Genomic DNA, 16,308 nt, shown 5'->3' on the forward strand with positions numbered 1-16,308 from the left:
GGTCAGGACTTTACAGGGAGGAGGAGGAGGCGTGGGGGGAGGAGGAGGAGGAGGGGCGGGGGGAGGAGGAGGAGGAGGGGCGCGGGGGGAGGAGGAGGGGCGGGGGAAGGAGGAGGAGGAGGAGGAGGGGCGGGGGAAGGAGGAGGAGGAGGAGGAGGGGCGGGGGAAGGAGGAGGAGGAGGAGGAGGAGGGGGAGGAGGAGGAGGGGGAGGAGGAGGCGCGGGGGAGGAGGAGGCGCGGGGGAGGAGGAGGCGGAGGGGGAAGCGCAGGAGGAGCAGGAGCAGGAGGAGGGGCAGGAGGAGGGGGGGCAGGAGGAGGAGGGGCAGGAGGAGGGGGGGCGGGGAGGAGGAGGGGGCGCGGGGGAAGGAGGAGGCGGAGGGGGAGGGGCAGGAGGAGGGGCAGGGGGAGGAGGAGTAGGAGGGGCAGGAGGAGGAGGAGGAGGAGGAGGAGGAGGAGGAGGAGGAGGAGGAGGAGGAGGAGGAGGGGGAGGAGGAGGAGGGGGAGGAGGAGGAGGGGGAGGGGGAGCAGGAGGAGGGGGAGGGGGATCCCCGTTGCCCCAGAGCGAGGAGGCGTCGACCCATCACCATTCTGGAAGGGCCGGGTGCAGACTGGCCAGTACCCTCCTGGGAGGGTGCATCCTCACATATATGGAGGTACCTGACACCTCCCCCTGCAATCTCCCTCCATGCATTATGTACTGGCGGTCTGCCAGGTCTACCCACATCAGGAATTCTTCTTCTGTCCTCCACACCGTCCATCAGTGTTTCCAGCTCCCTATCAGTTAACCTGTTGGCTCTCCTTGCACCTCTTACACCAGCCATCCTTCCAACCTCCTTCCCCCCCTCAGGGCCTTGCTGTAAACCCGGGCCTTTAAAAAGGCCCGGGTGCAACTGGCTCATTACAAACCCTTACCTGCATGCTGAATTTCTCAGTGGTGATAACGCTCAAATTAAAGCAACCACACCACTGAAAAATCCACTTTGGAAGGGTTCATTCGCGCTGGAACCCACTTGTTCACTTTTGGAGCTGAATATGGGGTGGGCCCAGCCACGAAAACATTTTGACACTAATGGCCACAAAAAGGTAGGGGGAGAACCAGCTTTCCAGCGGGACGGAATTTCGGGCCCACAATCTTTTACGATAGTTATACATTAATCACTTGCGGTTGATGTCCGTTCTAACCACACACTCTTTTGTTTTGCAGCTGATAAAAAGACATCTGGAGCGGAACAGAACCTGTCCCCTCGCTGTGTATTTCCCGGCAACCAGATGGTCCATCGACCAGTTATGGTCACTATAATTCAGTTTAATTAGTAACTCTCAACGGAACAGGAGGAGGCCACTTAGTCCCTCAAGCCTGTTCCGCCATTCAATGAGATCATGGTTGATCTGCGACCGAACTCCATATACCTGCCTTTGGCCCATATCCCTTAATACCATTGGTTATCAAAAATCCATCAATCTCTGCTTTAAAATTAACAATTGATTCAGCATCAACTGTCATTTGTGAAAGAGAGTTCCAAACCTCTCCCGCCCTGTGTGTAGAAGTGTTTTTTAATTTCACTCCTGAAAGGCCTGGCTCTAATGTTTAGACTCTGCCCTGACTCCCAGACTCCCCAACCAGCAGAAATAGTTTCTCTCTATCTACCTTATCTGTTCCCCTTAATATCCTGAAAACTTCAATCAAATCACCCTTTAATCTTTTAAATTCCAGGGAATACAACCCTAGTTTGTAAAATCCTGATAATTTAACTCCTGGAGTCTGCGTTTCATTCTGGGAAAGTTACACAGCACTCTCTCAGAGATCAATATATCCTCCCTAAGATGTGGTGCCCAGAACTGCTCACAGTGCTCCAGGGCTTGGTACTGGAGCATAGCTTCTACCCCTTGTATTCTAGTCCTCTACATATAAAGGCTAGCATTCCATTAGCCTTTTTGATTATTTTCTGTATCTGACAGTATAATGACTTATGTACCTGGACACCTATATCCAATATATCCACCACTTTCTTTGCCTTCTTGTATTGTGATGTAGACTGTAGGATTCTCGTACAGTGATGTGGACTGCGTATACAGTGTGGGTTAAAGCTGCGCTTCAAATGACAGTGGGTTCAATGCCCATTATTTTTGTCTTCACCCAGCAGCAAAGGGTTAATATGGTGATCAATAACGGATCTGTAAGGCCATGGCCACAATGCAAGCGATAGGGTTCAAGGCAATATTCAAAACTCCAGTGGCTGACCGCGCATGGAACAACTCCCACCATGAAAGCTTATCATTTTCTATTCTCGATTGGATCATCTGTAGCTCCTTAGTTTCCAAACACAACGTTTTACGATAGTTACACTTTATTCACTCGTGGTTGATGTCTGTTCTAGCCACGCACTCTCTTGTTTGGCAGTTGATAAAAAAACATCTGGAGCGGAACAGAACCCGTCCCCTCGCTGTGGATTTCCCGGCAACCAGACGGTCCATCGACCAGTTATGGTCACTATAATTCAGTTAATTAGTAACTCTCAACTCTCCAATCATGTCCAACACATTCCCCATGCTCCAGTGTACAGTAGTTCTATCTGACCTGTCCATTCCCTTTGTACAGTAGTTCTATCTGATCTGTCCATTCCCTGTGTACAGTAGTTCTATCTGATCTCCCCATTCCCTGTGTACAGTAGTTCTATCTGATCTCCCCATTCCCCTGTGTACAGTAGTTCTATCTGATCTCCCCATTCCCTGTGTACAGTAGTTCTATCTGATCTCCCCATTCCCCTGTGTACAGTAGTTCTATCTGATCTCCCCATTCCATGTGTACAGTAGTTCTATCTAATCTCCCCATTCCCCTGTGTACAGTAGTCCAACTGATCTCCCCATTCCGTGTACAGTAGTTCTATCTGATCTGTCCATTCCGTGTACAATAGTTCTATCTGATCTCCCCATTCCCTGTGTACAGTAGTTCTATCTGATCTTCCCATTCCCTGTGTACAGTAGTTCTATCTAATCTCCCCATTCCCCTGTGTACAGTAGTTCTATCTGATCTGTCCATTCCCTGTGTACAGTAGTTCTATCTAATCTCCCCATTCCCCTGTGTACAGTAGTTCTATCTGATCTGTCCATTCCCTGTGTACAGTAGTTCTATCTGATCTGTCCATTCCCTGTGTACAGTAGTTCTATCTGATCTCCCCATTCCCTGTGTACAGTAGTTCTATCTGATCTGTCCATTCCCTGTGTACAATAGTTCTATCTGATCTCCCCATTCCCTGTGTACAGTAGTTCTATTTGATCTGTCCATTCCCTGTGTACAGTAGTTCTATCTGATCTCCCCATTCCCTGTGTACAGTAGTCCAACTGATCTCCCCATTCCCTGTGTATAGTTCTATCTGATCTGTCCATTCCGTGTACAATAGTTCTATCTGATCTCCCCATTCCCTGTCTACAGTAGTTCTATCTGATCTGTCCATTCCCCTTGTACAGTAGTTCTATCTGATCTCACCATTCCCTGTGTACAATAGTTCTATCTGATCTGTCCATTCCCGTGTACAGTAGTTCTATCTGATCCGTCCATTCCCCGTGTATAGTAGTTCTATCTGATCTCCCCATTCCCTGTGTACAGTAGTTCTATCTGATCTCCCCATTCCCTGTGTACAGTAGTTCTATCTGATCTCTCCATGATCTCCCCATTCCCTGTGTACGTAATTGTATCTGATCTCCCCATTCCCTGTGTACAGTAGTTCTATCTGATCTGTCCATTCCTTGTGTACAGTAGTTCTATCTGGTCTCTCCATTCCCTGTGTACAGTAGTTCTATCCAATCTGTCCATTCCCCTGTGTACAGTAGTTCTATCCGATCTATCCATTCCCTGTGTACAGTAGTTCTATCTGATCTCTCCATTCCGTGTACAGTAGTTCTATCTGATCTCTCCATTCCCTGTGTACAGTAGTTCTATCTGATCTCTCCATGATCTCCCCATTCCCTGTATACGTAATTGTATCTGATCTACCCATTCCCTGTGTACAGTAGTTCTCTCTGATCTGTCCATTCCTTGTGTACAGTAGTTCTATCTGATCTGTCCATTCCCTGTGTACAGTAGTTCTATCTGATCTGTCCATTCCCTGTGTACAGTAGTTCTATCTGGTCTCTCCATTCCCTGTGTACAGTAGTTCTATCCAATCTGTCCATTCCCGTGTACAGTAGTTCTATCTGATCTGTCCGTTCCCCTGTGTACAGTAGTTCTATCTGATCTCCCCATTCCCTGTGTACAGTAGTTCTATCTGATCTCTCCATTCCCTGTGTACAGTAGTTCTATCTGATCTCCGCATTCCGTGTACAGTAGTTCTATCTGATCTCTCCATTCCCGTGTACTGTAGTTCTATCTGATCTGCCCATTCCCTGTGTACAGTAGTTCTATCTGATCTGTCCATTCCGTGTCCAGTAGTTCTATCTGATCTCTCCATTCCTGTGTACAGTAGTTCTATCTGATCTCCCCATTCCCGCGTACAGTAGTTCTATCTGATCTGTCCATTCCCTGTGTACAGTAGTTCTATCTGATCTCTCCATTTCCCGTGTACAGTAGTTCTATCTGATCTGTCCGTTCCCCTGTGTACAGTAGTTCTATCTGATATCTCCATTTCCTGTGTACAGTAGTTCTACCTGATCTCCCCATTCCGTGTACAGTAGTTCTATCTGATCTCTCCATTCCCGTGTACAGTAGTTCTATCTGATCTGTCCATTCCCTGTGTACAGTAGTTCTATCTGATCTCCGCATTCCCTGTGTACAGTAGTTCTATCCAATCTGTCCATTCCCCCGTGTACAGTAGTTCTATCTGATCTGTCCGTTCCCCTGTGTACAGTAGTTCTATCTGATCTCCCCATTCCCTGTGTACAGTAGTTCTATCTGATCTCTCCATTCCCTGTGTACAGTAGTTCTATCTGATCTCCGCATTCCCTGTGTACAGTAGTTCTATCTGATCTCTCCATTCCCGTGTACTGTAGTTCTATCTGATCTGCCCATTCCCTGTGTACAGTAGTTCTATCTGATCTGTCCATTCCCTGTGTCCAGTAGTTCGATCTGATCTCTCCATTCCTGTGTACAGTAGTTCTATCTGATCTCCCCATTCCTGCGTACAGTAGTTCTATCTGATCTCTCCATTTCCCGTGTACAGTAGTTCTATCTGATCTGTCCGTTCCCCTGTGTACAGTAGTTCTATCTGATATCTCCATTTCCTGTGTACAGTAGTTCTACCTGATCTCCCCATTCCGTGTACAGTAGTTCTATCTGATCTGTCCATTCCCTGTGTACAGTAGTTCTATCTGATCTCCGCATTCCATGTGTACAGTAGTTCTATCCAATCTGTCCATTCCCGTGTACAGTAGTTCTATCTGATCTGTCCGTTCCCTTGTGTACAGTAGTTCTATCTGATCTCCCCATTCCGTGTACAGTAGTTCTATCTGATCTCTCCATTCCCTGTGTACAGTAGTTCTATCTGATCTCCGCATTCCCTGTGTACAGTAGTTCTATCTGATCTCTCCATTCCCTTGTACTGTAGTTCTATCTGATCTGCCCATTCCCTGTGTACAGTAGTTCTATCTGATCTGTCCATTCCCTGTGTCCAGTAGTTCTATCTGATCTCTCCATTCCTGTGTACAGTAGTTCTATCTGATCTGTCCATTCCCTGTGTCCAGTAGTTCTATTTGATCTCTCCATTTCCCGTGTACAGTAGCTCTATCTGATCTGTCCGTTCCCCTGTGTACAGTAGTTCTATCTGATATCTCCATTTCCTGTGTACAGTAGTTCTACCTGATCTCCCCATTCCGTGTACAGTAGTTCTATCTGATCTCTCCATTCCCGTGTACAGTAGTTCTATTTGATCTGTCCATTCCCTGTGTACAGTAGTTCTATATGATCTCTGCATTCCCTGTGTACAGTAGTTCTATCTGATCTCTCCATTCCCTATGTACAGTAGTTCTATCTGATCTCCCCATTCCCGCGTACAGTAGTTCTATCCGATCTGTCCATTCCTGTGTACAGTAGTTCTATCTGATCTCTCCATTCCCCGTGTACAGTAGTTCTATCTGATCTGTCCGTTCCCCTGTGTACAGTAGTTCTATCTGATATCTCCATTTCCTGTGTACAGTAGTTCTACCTGATCTCCCCATTCCGTGTACAGTAGTTCTATCTGATCTCTCCATTCCCGTGTACAGTAGTTCTATCTGATCTGTCTATTTCCTGTGTCCAGTAGTTCTATCTGATCTGTCCATTCCCTGTGTACAGTAGTTCTTTCTGATCTGTCCATTCCCTGGTACAGTAGTTCTATCTGATCTGTCCATTCCCTGTGTACAGTAGTTCTATCTGATCTCTCCATTCCCTGTGTACAGTAGTTCTATCTGATCTGTCCGTTCCCCTGTGTACAGTAGTTCTATCTGATCTCCCCATTCCCTGTGTACAGTAGTTCTATCTGATCTCTCCATTCCGTGTACTGTAGTTCTATCTGATCTCCGCATTCCCTGTGTACAGTAGTTCTATCTGATCTCTCCATTCCCGTGTACTGTAGTTCTATCTGATCTGCCCATTCCCTGTGTACAGTAGTTCTATCTGATCTGTCCATTCCCTGTGTCCAGTAGTTCTATCTGATCTCTCCATTCCTGTGTACAGTAGTTCTATCTGATCTGTCCATTCCCTGTGTCCAGTAGTTCTATTTGATCTCTCCATTTCCCGTGTACAGTAGTTCTATCTGATCTGTCCATTCCCTGTGTACAGTAGTTCTATCTGATCTCCGCATTCCCTGTGTACAGTAGTTCTATCTAATCTGTCCATTCCCTGTGTACAGTAGTTCTATCTGATCTCTCCATTCCCTGTGTACAGTAGTTCTATCTGATCTGTCCGTTCCCCTGTGTACAGTAGTTCTATCTGATATCTCCATTTCCTGTGTACAGTAGTTCTACCTGATGTCCCCATTCCGTGTACAGTAGTTCTATCTGATCTCTCCATTCCCGTGTACTGTAGTTCTATCTGATCTGCCCATTCCCTGTGTACAGTAGTTCTATCTGATCTGTCCATTCCCTGTGTCCAGTAGTTCTATCTGATCTCTCCATTCCTGTGTACAGTAGTTCTATCTGATCTGTCCATTCCCTGTGTCCAGTTGTTCTATTTGATCTCTCCATTTCCCGTGTACAGTAGTTCTATCTGATCTCTCCATTCCCGTGTACAGTAGTTCTATCTGATCTGTCCATTCCCTGTGTACAGTAGTTCTATCTAATCTGTCCATTCCCTGTGTACAGTAGTTCTATCTGATCTCTCCATTCCCTGTGTACAGTAGTTCTATCTGATCTCCCCATTCCCGCGTACAGTAGTTCTATCTGATCTGTCCATTCCCTGTGTACAGTAGTTCTATCTGATCTGTCCATTCCCTGTGTACAGTAGTTCTATCTGATCTGTCCATTCCCTGTGTACAGTAGTTCTATCTGATCTCTCCATTCCCTGTGTACAGTAGTTCTATCTGATCTCTCCATTCCCGTGTACAGTAGTTCTATCTGATCTCTCCATTCCCGTGTACAGTAGTTCTATCTGATCTCTCCATTCCCTGTGTACAGTAGTTCTATCTGATCTCTCCATTCCCTGTGTACAGTAGTTCTATCTGATCTGTCCATTCCCTGTGTACAGTAGTTCTTTCTGATCTGTCCATTCCCGTGTACAGTAGTTCTATCTGATCTCTGCATTCCCTGTGTACAGTAGTTCTATCTGATCTCTCCATTCCCTATGTACAGTAGTTCTATCTGATCTCCCCATTCCCGCGTACAGTAGTTCTATCCGATCTGTCCATTCCTGTGTACAGTAGTTCTATCTGATCTCTCCATTCCCCGTGTACAGTAGTTCTATCTGATCTGTCCGTTCCCCTGTGTACAGTAGTTCTATCTGATATCTCCATTTCCTGTGTACAGTAGTTCTACCTGATCTCCCCATTCCGTGTACAGTAGTTCTATCTGATCTCTCCATTCCCGTGTACAGTAGTTCTATCTGATCTGTCTATTTCCTGTGTCCAGTAGTTCTATCTGATCTGTCCATTCCCTGTGTACAGTAGTTCTTTCTGATCTGTCCATTCCCTGGTACAGTAGTTCTATCTGATCTGTCCATTCCCTGTGTACAGTAGTTCTATCTGATCTCTCCATTCCCTGTGTACAGTAGTTCTATCTGATCTGTCCGTTCCCCTGTGTACAGTAGTTCTATCTGATCTCCCCATTCCCTGTGTACAGTAGTTCTATCTGATCTCTCCATTCCGTGTACTGTAGTTCTATCTGATCTCCGCATTCCCTGTGTACAGTAGTTCTATCTGATCTCTCCATTCCCGTGTACTGTAGTTCTATCTGATCTGCCCATTCCCTGTGTACAGTAGTTCTATCTGATCTGTCCATTCCCTGTGTCCAGTAGTTCTATCTGATCTCTCCATTCCTGTGTACAGTAGTTCTATCTGATCTGTCCATTCCCTGTGTCCAGTAGTTCTATTTGATCTCTCCATTTCCCGTGTACAGTAGTTCTATCTGATCTGTCCGTTCCCCTGTGTACAGTAGTTCTATCTGATATCTCCATTTCCTGTGTACAGTAGTTCTACCTGATCTCCCCATTCCGTGTACAGTAGTTCTATCTGATCTCTCCATTCCCGTGTACAGTAGTTCTATTTGATCTGTCCATTCCCTGTGTACAGTAGTTCTATCTGATCTCTGCATTCCCTGTGTACAGTAGTTCTATCTGATCTCTCCATTCCCTATGTACAGTAGTTCTATCTGATCTCCCCATTCCCGCGTACAGTAGTTCTATCCGATCTGTCCATTCCTGTGTACAGTAGTTCTATCTGATCTCTCCATTCCCCGTGTACAGTAGTTCTATCTGATCTGTCCGTTCCCCTGTGTACAGTAGTTCTATCTGATATCTCCATTTCCTGTGTACAGTAGTTCTACCTGATCTCCCCATTCCGTGTACAGTAGTTCTATCTGATCTCTCCATTCCCGTGTACAGTAGTTCTATCTGATCTGTCTATTTCCTGTGTCCAGTAGTTCTATCTGATCTGTCCATTCCCTGTGTACAGTAGTTCTTTCTGATCTGTCCATTCCCTGGTACAGTAGTTCTATCTGATCTGTCCATTCCCTGTGTACAGTAGTTCTATCTGATCTCTCCATTCCCTGTGTACAGTAGTTCTATCTGATCTGTCCGTTCCCCTGTGTACAGTAGTTCTATCTGATCTCCCCATTCCCTGTGTACAGTAGTTCTATCTGATCTCTCCATTCCGTGTACTGTAGTTCTATCTGATCTCCGCATTCCCTGTGTACAGTAGTTCTATCTGATCTCTCCATTCCCGTGTACTGTAGTTCTATCTGATCTGCCCATTCCCTGTGTACAGTAGTTCTATCTGATCTGTCCATTCCCTGTGTCCAGTAGTTCTATCTGATCTCTCCATTCCTGTGTACAGTAGTTCTATCTGATCTGTCCATTCCCTGTGTCCAGTAGTTCTATTTGATCTCTCCATTTCCCGTGTACAGTAGTTCTATCTGATCTGTCCATTCCCTGTGTACAGTAGTTCTATCTGATCTCCGCATTCCCTGTGTACAGTAGTTCTATCTAATCTGTCCATTCCCTGTGTACAGTAGTTCTATCTGATCTCTCCATTCCCTGTGTACAGTAGTTCTATCTGATCTGTCCGTTCCCCTGTGTACAGTAGTTCTATCTGATATCTCCATTTCCTGTGTACAGTAGTTCTACCTGATGTCCCCATTCCGTGTACAGTAGTTCTATCTGATCTCTCCATTCCCGTGTACTGTAGTTCTATCTGATCTGCCCATTCCCTGTGTACAGTAGTTCTATCTGATCTGTCCATTCCCTGTGTCCAGTAGTTCTATCTGATCTCTCCATTCCCTGTGTACAGTAGTTCTATCTGATCTGTCCATTCCCTGTGTACAGTAGTTCTTTCTGATCTGTCCATTCCCGTGTACAGTAGTTCTATCTGATCTCTCCATTCCCTGTGTACAGTAGTTCTATCTGATCTCTCCATTCCCGTGTACAGTAGTTCTATCTGATCTCTCCATTCCCTGTGTACAGTAGTTCTATCTGATCTCTCCATTCCCTGTGTACAGTAGTTCTATCTGATCTCTCCATTCCCTGTATACAGTAGTTCTTTCTGATCTGTTCATTCCCTGTGTACAGTAGTTCTATCTGATCTCTCCATTCCCGTGTACAGTAGTTCTATCTGATCTCTCCATTCCCGTGTACAGTAGTTCTATCTGATCTGTCCATTCCCGTGTACAGTAGTTCTATCTGATCTCTCCATTCCTTGTGTACAGTAGTTCTATCTGGTCTCTCCATTCCCTGTGTACAGTAGTTCTATCCAATCTGTCCATTCCCCTGTGTACAGTAGTTCTATCCGATCTATCCATTCCCTGTGTACAGTAGTTCTATCTGATCTCTCCATTCCCGTGTACAGTAGTTCTATCTGATCTCTCCATTCCCGTGTACAGTAGTTCTATCTGATCTCTCCATTCCCGTGTACAGTAGTTCTATCTGATCTCTCCATTCCCGTGTACAGTAGTTCTATCTGATCTGTCTATTTTCCGTGTACAGTAGTTCTATCTGATCTGTCCATACCATGACTCCTTTGTTTCATTCTCATGCTGTGGTAAACAATTAGTTGTTCCCTTATGAACTTGAATCCCTCAGTAATATCCCCTCTCTGACTTTTCTAGTTTGAGCAAACTGTATTTTGTGCTGTATTTGTTAAAAAAAAAGTTATTTGACTAAAAATGTTTTTTAAACTTTACAGACAGAACAAAATATACATCATAAAGATTGAGTCGTGAGGCACTGAGAGATTACAGAATTGTTTGTCCATGCTACAGTATAGGGTGGGTTTAGACAATTGCACTTACTTTGTTGAGAATGTAAATAATCAGAAGTAGTAGCAGGATTCCGCCAATTGAGCTTCCAGCCACCACTGGGATAGCGTTAAAGACCGGAGTATTTACAATGTTCACATGCATCTAAATAGGGAATAACAAAATCAGGTTAGTGACAGGTAGTAAATTTGATTTTCCAGAAAGAAGAGGCAAAGATCCATGATGCTCAGGATTTGTGGTGTTCCCGAGGAGAAGCCCAGTGCCTGTTCCAGACAATTGGTGCAGGCTAAGGTCTGCCACAGTAATGAGGACCTCACCTCACTTTCATTCCAACGCTGGAGAGGTGCTCAGAAGTGGTGGGCTTCAACTAGTCCCTCTCCAATCAGAGGCAGCAAAGACAGTAAGATGCAAGCCAAGGCTCAGTTATCTCCTCGGGATAGGGGTAGGCACGAGCGTCCCCGTGGCTCTGTACATGGACAGCAGGCAGCGTCTTTGACAGGGAACCTGCAGCCCGACTGATGACACTGGATGAACTAAATATTAACTTGGTTCAGCAAGCCAGTGGTAACAGTTAACGTTGATCTTTCTGCTTCTACTGTGGCGGCACTCAGTGCAAAGTATCTGCTCTACCCACACTCCATTTAGCCACAAAGCTGCAAGGAGCTGATGTGAAATTTAAATAATATCGGTTGTGGCTGGCAATGCCCCTGACGGTCGAGATGCCATGACTTCACTGGACTGCCCAGTGGTTACTGCTAAGAACTAGGAATTTATTCACAAGATAATTACACATGAGAAGCACCATTCAGCCCATCTTAATTCCTGCATTCAGACAGATCCTAACACTTCCCACTGTAGCATTCAATTGTTTCTTAAATTATTGCAGGGTGTTTGTCTCCATTCCTTTATTGGCAAGTTGATTCCACTCAGTGAAGAATTTTCTGATATTTGTCTTAAAGTTACCTTTTATTAGTTTGAACCACTCCCACATTTTGCTTAAAAGTAACATTCCAAATAAAGAGAGAAAACGGTGAAAATACTCAGGTCAGGCAGCCTCTGTGGAGGGAGAAACAGAAGTAACGGTTCAGGTCGCTGACCTTCTGTCAGAACTGGAAAAAGTTAGAGATCTAACAAGTTGGGGTTGTCCAGGAGGGTCCTGACGGTCCAGGTCCCGAACTTCATGTTAACGGAGTGGAAGATGCCTGTGCGTGTGTTCTTTTAATGTGGGGTGGCCGTTGCACACCGGCTACTACACAGGCTTAGCTGAGCAAGGTCTTGGTCCAGTGGCCAGGGGCTCCATAACTGGAGTCCAGGCACTGCTGCATGAGCCTTGTTGCCTACGGCGAGATGTTGGCCGCAAGCTCGGTGCTGAGTAGCGCCCTTGATGGTTGGTAGAGAAGCAAGTAAAGAAGCAGGAAAAGCGGGGAGGAAAGAACAAAAGGGAAGGTTTGTGATCGGGTGGAAGGCAGGAGAGATTAAATGGCAAAAGGGGGGATGGTGCGAGGCAAAAGAGGATGGTAATGGGACAAGTGAAGAAACACAAGATGGGTCTATGTGAGGTGCAAATGGGAATGGCAGAATCACCAACAGCTGCCGTCTGAAACAATATGGTCTGAAAGTTGTTGAACTCACTGTTGATTCTGGAAGGCTGAAAAGTGCCTAATTGAAAGATGAGGTGTTATTCCTCGAACTTGCGTTGAGCTTCATTGGAACAATACAATTCACTTTATCAAGGCCCCTCAATATCTTACACACCTCAGTGAGGTCTCCCCTCAGCCTCCTCTGTTCCAAGGAGAACAAACCCAGCCTATCCAATCTGTCCTCATAGCTAAGATTCTCCATTCCAGGCAGCATCCTCATAAATCTCCTCTGCACCCTCTCCATTGCAATCACATCCTTTCTATAATATGGCGACCAGAACTGCACACACTACTCCAGCTGTGGCTTAACCTGTGTATTATACAATTTAAGCATAATCTCTCTGCTCTTATATTCTATGCCTCGGCCAATAAAGGCAAGCATTCCGTATGCCTTCTAAACCACCTTATCCACCTGACCTGCTACTTTCAAGGATCTGTGGACAAGCACTCCAAGGTCCCTTTGTTCATCTACACTTCTAAGTGGCCTACTACTTAATGTGTATACCCTTTCCTTATTAGCCCTCCCAAAGTGCATCACCTCACACTTCTAATTAAATTCCATTTGCCACTGCTCTGCCCACCTGACCAGTAGATTGATATCCTCCTGCACCCATGACTTTCCTCTTCATTATTAATCACACAGCCAATTTTAGTGTCATCTGCAAACTTCTTAATCATACTCCCTATATTCAAATCTAGATCATTGATATCGACCACAAAAAAGCAAGGGTCCCAGTACTGAGCCCTGCGGAACCCCACTGGAAACATCCTTCCAGTCACAAAAACATCCATCAATCATTACCCTTTGCTTCCTACCTCCAAGCCAATTTTTGATCCAACTTGTCACTTTGCCCTGGATCCCATAGGCTTTTACCTTCGTGACCAGTCTGCCATGTGGGACTTTATCAAAAGTTTTGCTAAAGTCCATTTGCACTACATCGTACACACTGCCCACATCGACCCTCCTTGTTACCACCTCGAAAAATTCAATCAGGTTAGTCAAACATGATCTTCCCTTAACAAATTCGTGCTGACTGTCCCTGATTAATCCTTGACTTTCTAAATGCAGATTTATCCTGTCCTTCAGGATTTTTTCAATAATTTTCCCACCACTGAGGTTAATTTTCCCACCTGACTGATGTTAAACAGACTACATGATTCCTCTTGTACAATTAACCCAGAAATACCATTGATTTAGGGCTATATATTGTGTGTATATAATGAAATGGAATATTCCATCAGGAGCAGGGATTTGTTAGCTTATTGTACTGAAGAATATTTATCATTTACTTATGCCTGAGGCAATGATATTGTGATCAGTTTCCCAAATGCACTTTCACTGAAACATGCTCCACTTCATTCCCCAGAACAAGATCCAGCGTTGCTTCCTCATTGGGCTGGAAGCACACAGAGAAAGTTCTCTCCTACACATTTCAGAAATTCCTCTCCCTTTACATTGTTTTTTCCCCCAGTCTACATTAGGATAATGGAATTTTCCCACTATCACTTTTCTATTACATTTATTGGGGCAAATGGTCATTTCATTTTAGGAGACCCCCCAACCCTCTGGGCCTCAGAGACTGTGACAGCTGCTGGGAGTTGGACTGTGTCAAGAGTGTGCCCAGACCATGCTCATCTCTGCCCTTAGAGTTGCAGCACACCCAAGGCATCTGTCGGGCCCCCCATGGATAATCGGCCTTTATGCCTGCTCCATGTTAGAATGGATATACCTCGCAGATAAAAATTAGCACAATTAATGACACCCCCTCAGCAAACAGACGATTGCTCACAGATACAAGCCTCCCTGCTAACCACAGCGATCCAGCAGATAAATGTCTGCTATTCTTTGTGTGTGGAAGTGAGGACTAATTATATTCAACAAAAGTTCAGAAATGTCCAAAATAGGAGAACCAATATTTATTACGTTTATGGATCTTTGCCCATTAAACCCACTCAAAAAGCAGGTGGCACCGAAATCAGATACTGTAAAGTTACAGCTCCACTTGCTGAGCATCGAAGATATGGCAAAGTAAAGTTGCAGAATCCTGTGCGTGTGAGTAACACTACCCAATTACAGCTGGATTTTTACAATTTGCTCTTGAGATATGGGCGAATCTGGCAAGGCCGGCATTTATTGCCATGCTTAGCTGCCCTGAGAAGGGGCTCGTGGGCCACCTTCTTGAATTGCCAGAGCCCTTGTGGTTATGGTGCTCACACAATGGTGGAAGCTAAGGAATTCCAGGAGTTGTGTACAGACCTCCAAACAGTAGTAGTGATGTTGGGGAGGGCATCAAACATGAAATTAGGGGTGCGTGCAATAAAGGTGCAGCAGTTATAATGGGTGACTTTAATATGCACATAGATTGGGTTAACCAAACTGGAAGCAATACGGTAGAGGAGGATTTCCTGGAGTGCATAAGGGATGGTTTTTTAGACCAATATGTCGAGGAACCAACTAGGGGGGAGGCCATCTTAGACTGGGTGTTGTGTAATGAGAGAGGATTAATTAGCAATCTCGTTGTGCGAGGCCCCTTGGGGAAAGAGTGACCATAATATGGTGGAATTCTGCATTAGGATGGAGAATGAAACAGTTAATTCAGAGACCATGGTCCAGAACTTAAAGAAGGGTAACTTTGATGGTATGAGGCGTGAATTGGCTAGGATAGATTGGCGAATGATACTGAAGGGGTTGACTGTGGATGGGCAATGGCAGACATTTAGAGACCGCATGGATGAACTACAACAATTGTACATTCCTGTCTGTCGTAAAAATAAAAAAGGGAAGGTGGCTCAACCGTGGCTATCAAGGGAAATCAGGGATAGCATTAAAGCCAAGGAAGTGGCATACAAATTGGCCAGAAATAGCAGAGAACCCGGGGACTGGGAGAAATTTAGAACTCAGCAGAGGAGGACAAAGGGTTTGATTAGGGCAGGGAAAATGGAGTATGAGAAGAAGCTTGCAGGGAACATTAAGACGGATTGCAAAAGTTTCTATAGATATGTAAAGAGAAAAAGGTTAGTAAAGACAAACGTAGGTCCCCTGCAGTCAGAATCAGGGGAAGTCATAACGGGGAACAAAGAAATGGCGGACCAATTGAACAAGTACTTTGGTTCGGTATTCACTGAGGAGGACACAAACAACCTTCCGGATATAAAAGGGGTCGGAGGGTCTAGTAAGGAGGAGGAACTGAGGGAAATCCTTATTAGTCGGGAAATTGTGTTGGTGAAATTGATGGGATTGAAGGCCGATAAATCCCCAGGGCCTGATGGACTGCATCCCAGAGTATTAAGGAAGTGGCCTTGGAAATAGTGGATGCATTGACAGTCATTTTCCAACATTCCATTGACTCTGGATCAGTTCCTATGGAGTGGAGGGTAGCCAATGTAACCCCACTTTTTAAAAAAGGAGGGAGAGAGAAAACAGGGAATTACAGACCGGTCAGCCTGACATCGGTAGTGGGTAAAATGATGGAATCAATTATTAAGGATGTCAGAGCAGTGCATTTGGAAAGAGGTAATATGATAGGTCCAAGTCAGCATGGATTTGTGAAAGGGAAATCATGCTTGACAAATCTTCTGGAATTTTTTGAGGATGTTTCCAGTAGAGTGGACAAGGGAGAACCAGTTGATGTGGTATATTTGGACTTTCAGAAGGCTTTCGACAAGGTCCCACACAAGAGATTAATGTGCAAAGTTAAAGCACATGGGATTGGGGGTAGTGTGCTGACATGGATTGAGAACTGGTTGTCAGACAGGAAGCAAAGAGTAGGAGTAAATGGGTACTTTTCAGAATGGC

At 45.2% G+C, this 16,308-nt stretch overlaps 1 protein-coding gene across 2 annotated transcripts in view; it reads right to left on the reverse strand.

Moving 5' to 3' along the window:
- Nucleotides 1-16,308, reverse strand: part of LOC139226240 (integrin alpha-E-like) — a 244,876-nt gene that overhangs the window by 8,567 nt on the left and 220,001 nt on the right. For both annotated transcript variants that reach the window (XM_070856861.1, XM_070856862.1), the window contains one exon: nucleotides 10,906-11,016. In XM_070856861.1, the coding sequence (XP_070712962.1) occupies nucleotides 10,906-11,016 (111 nt within the window). The remainder of the gene's footprint in view (nucleotides 1-10,905; nucleotides 11,017-16,308) is intronic.

The sequence above is a fragment of the Pristiophorus japonicus genome, chromosome 16 (genome assembly GCF_044704955.1).
Source record: "Pristiophorus japonicus isolate sPriJap1 chromosome 16, sPriJap1.hap1, whole genome shotgun sequence".
NCBI classification, from domain to species: domain Eukaryota; kingdom Metazoa; phylum Chordata; class Chondrichthyes; family Pristiophoridae; genus Pristiophorus; species Pristiophorus japonicus.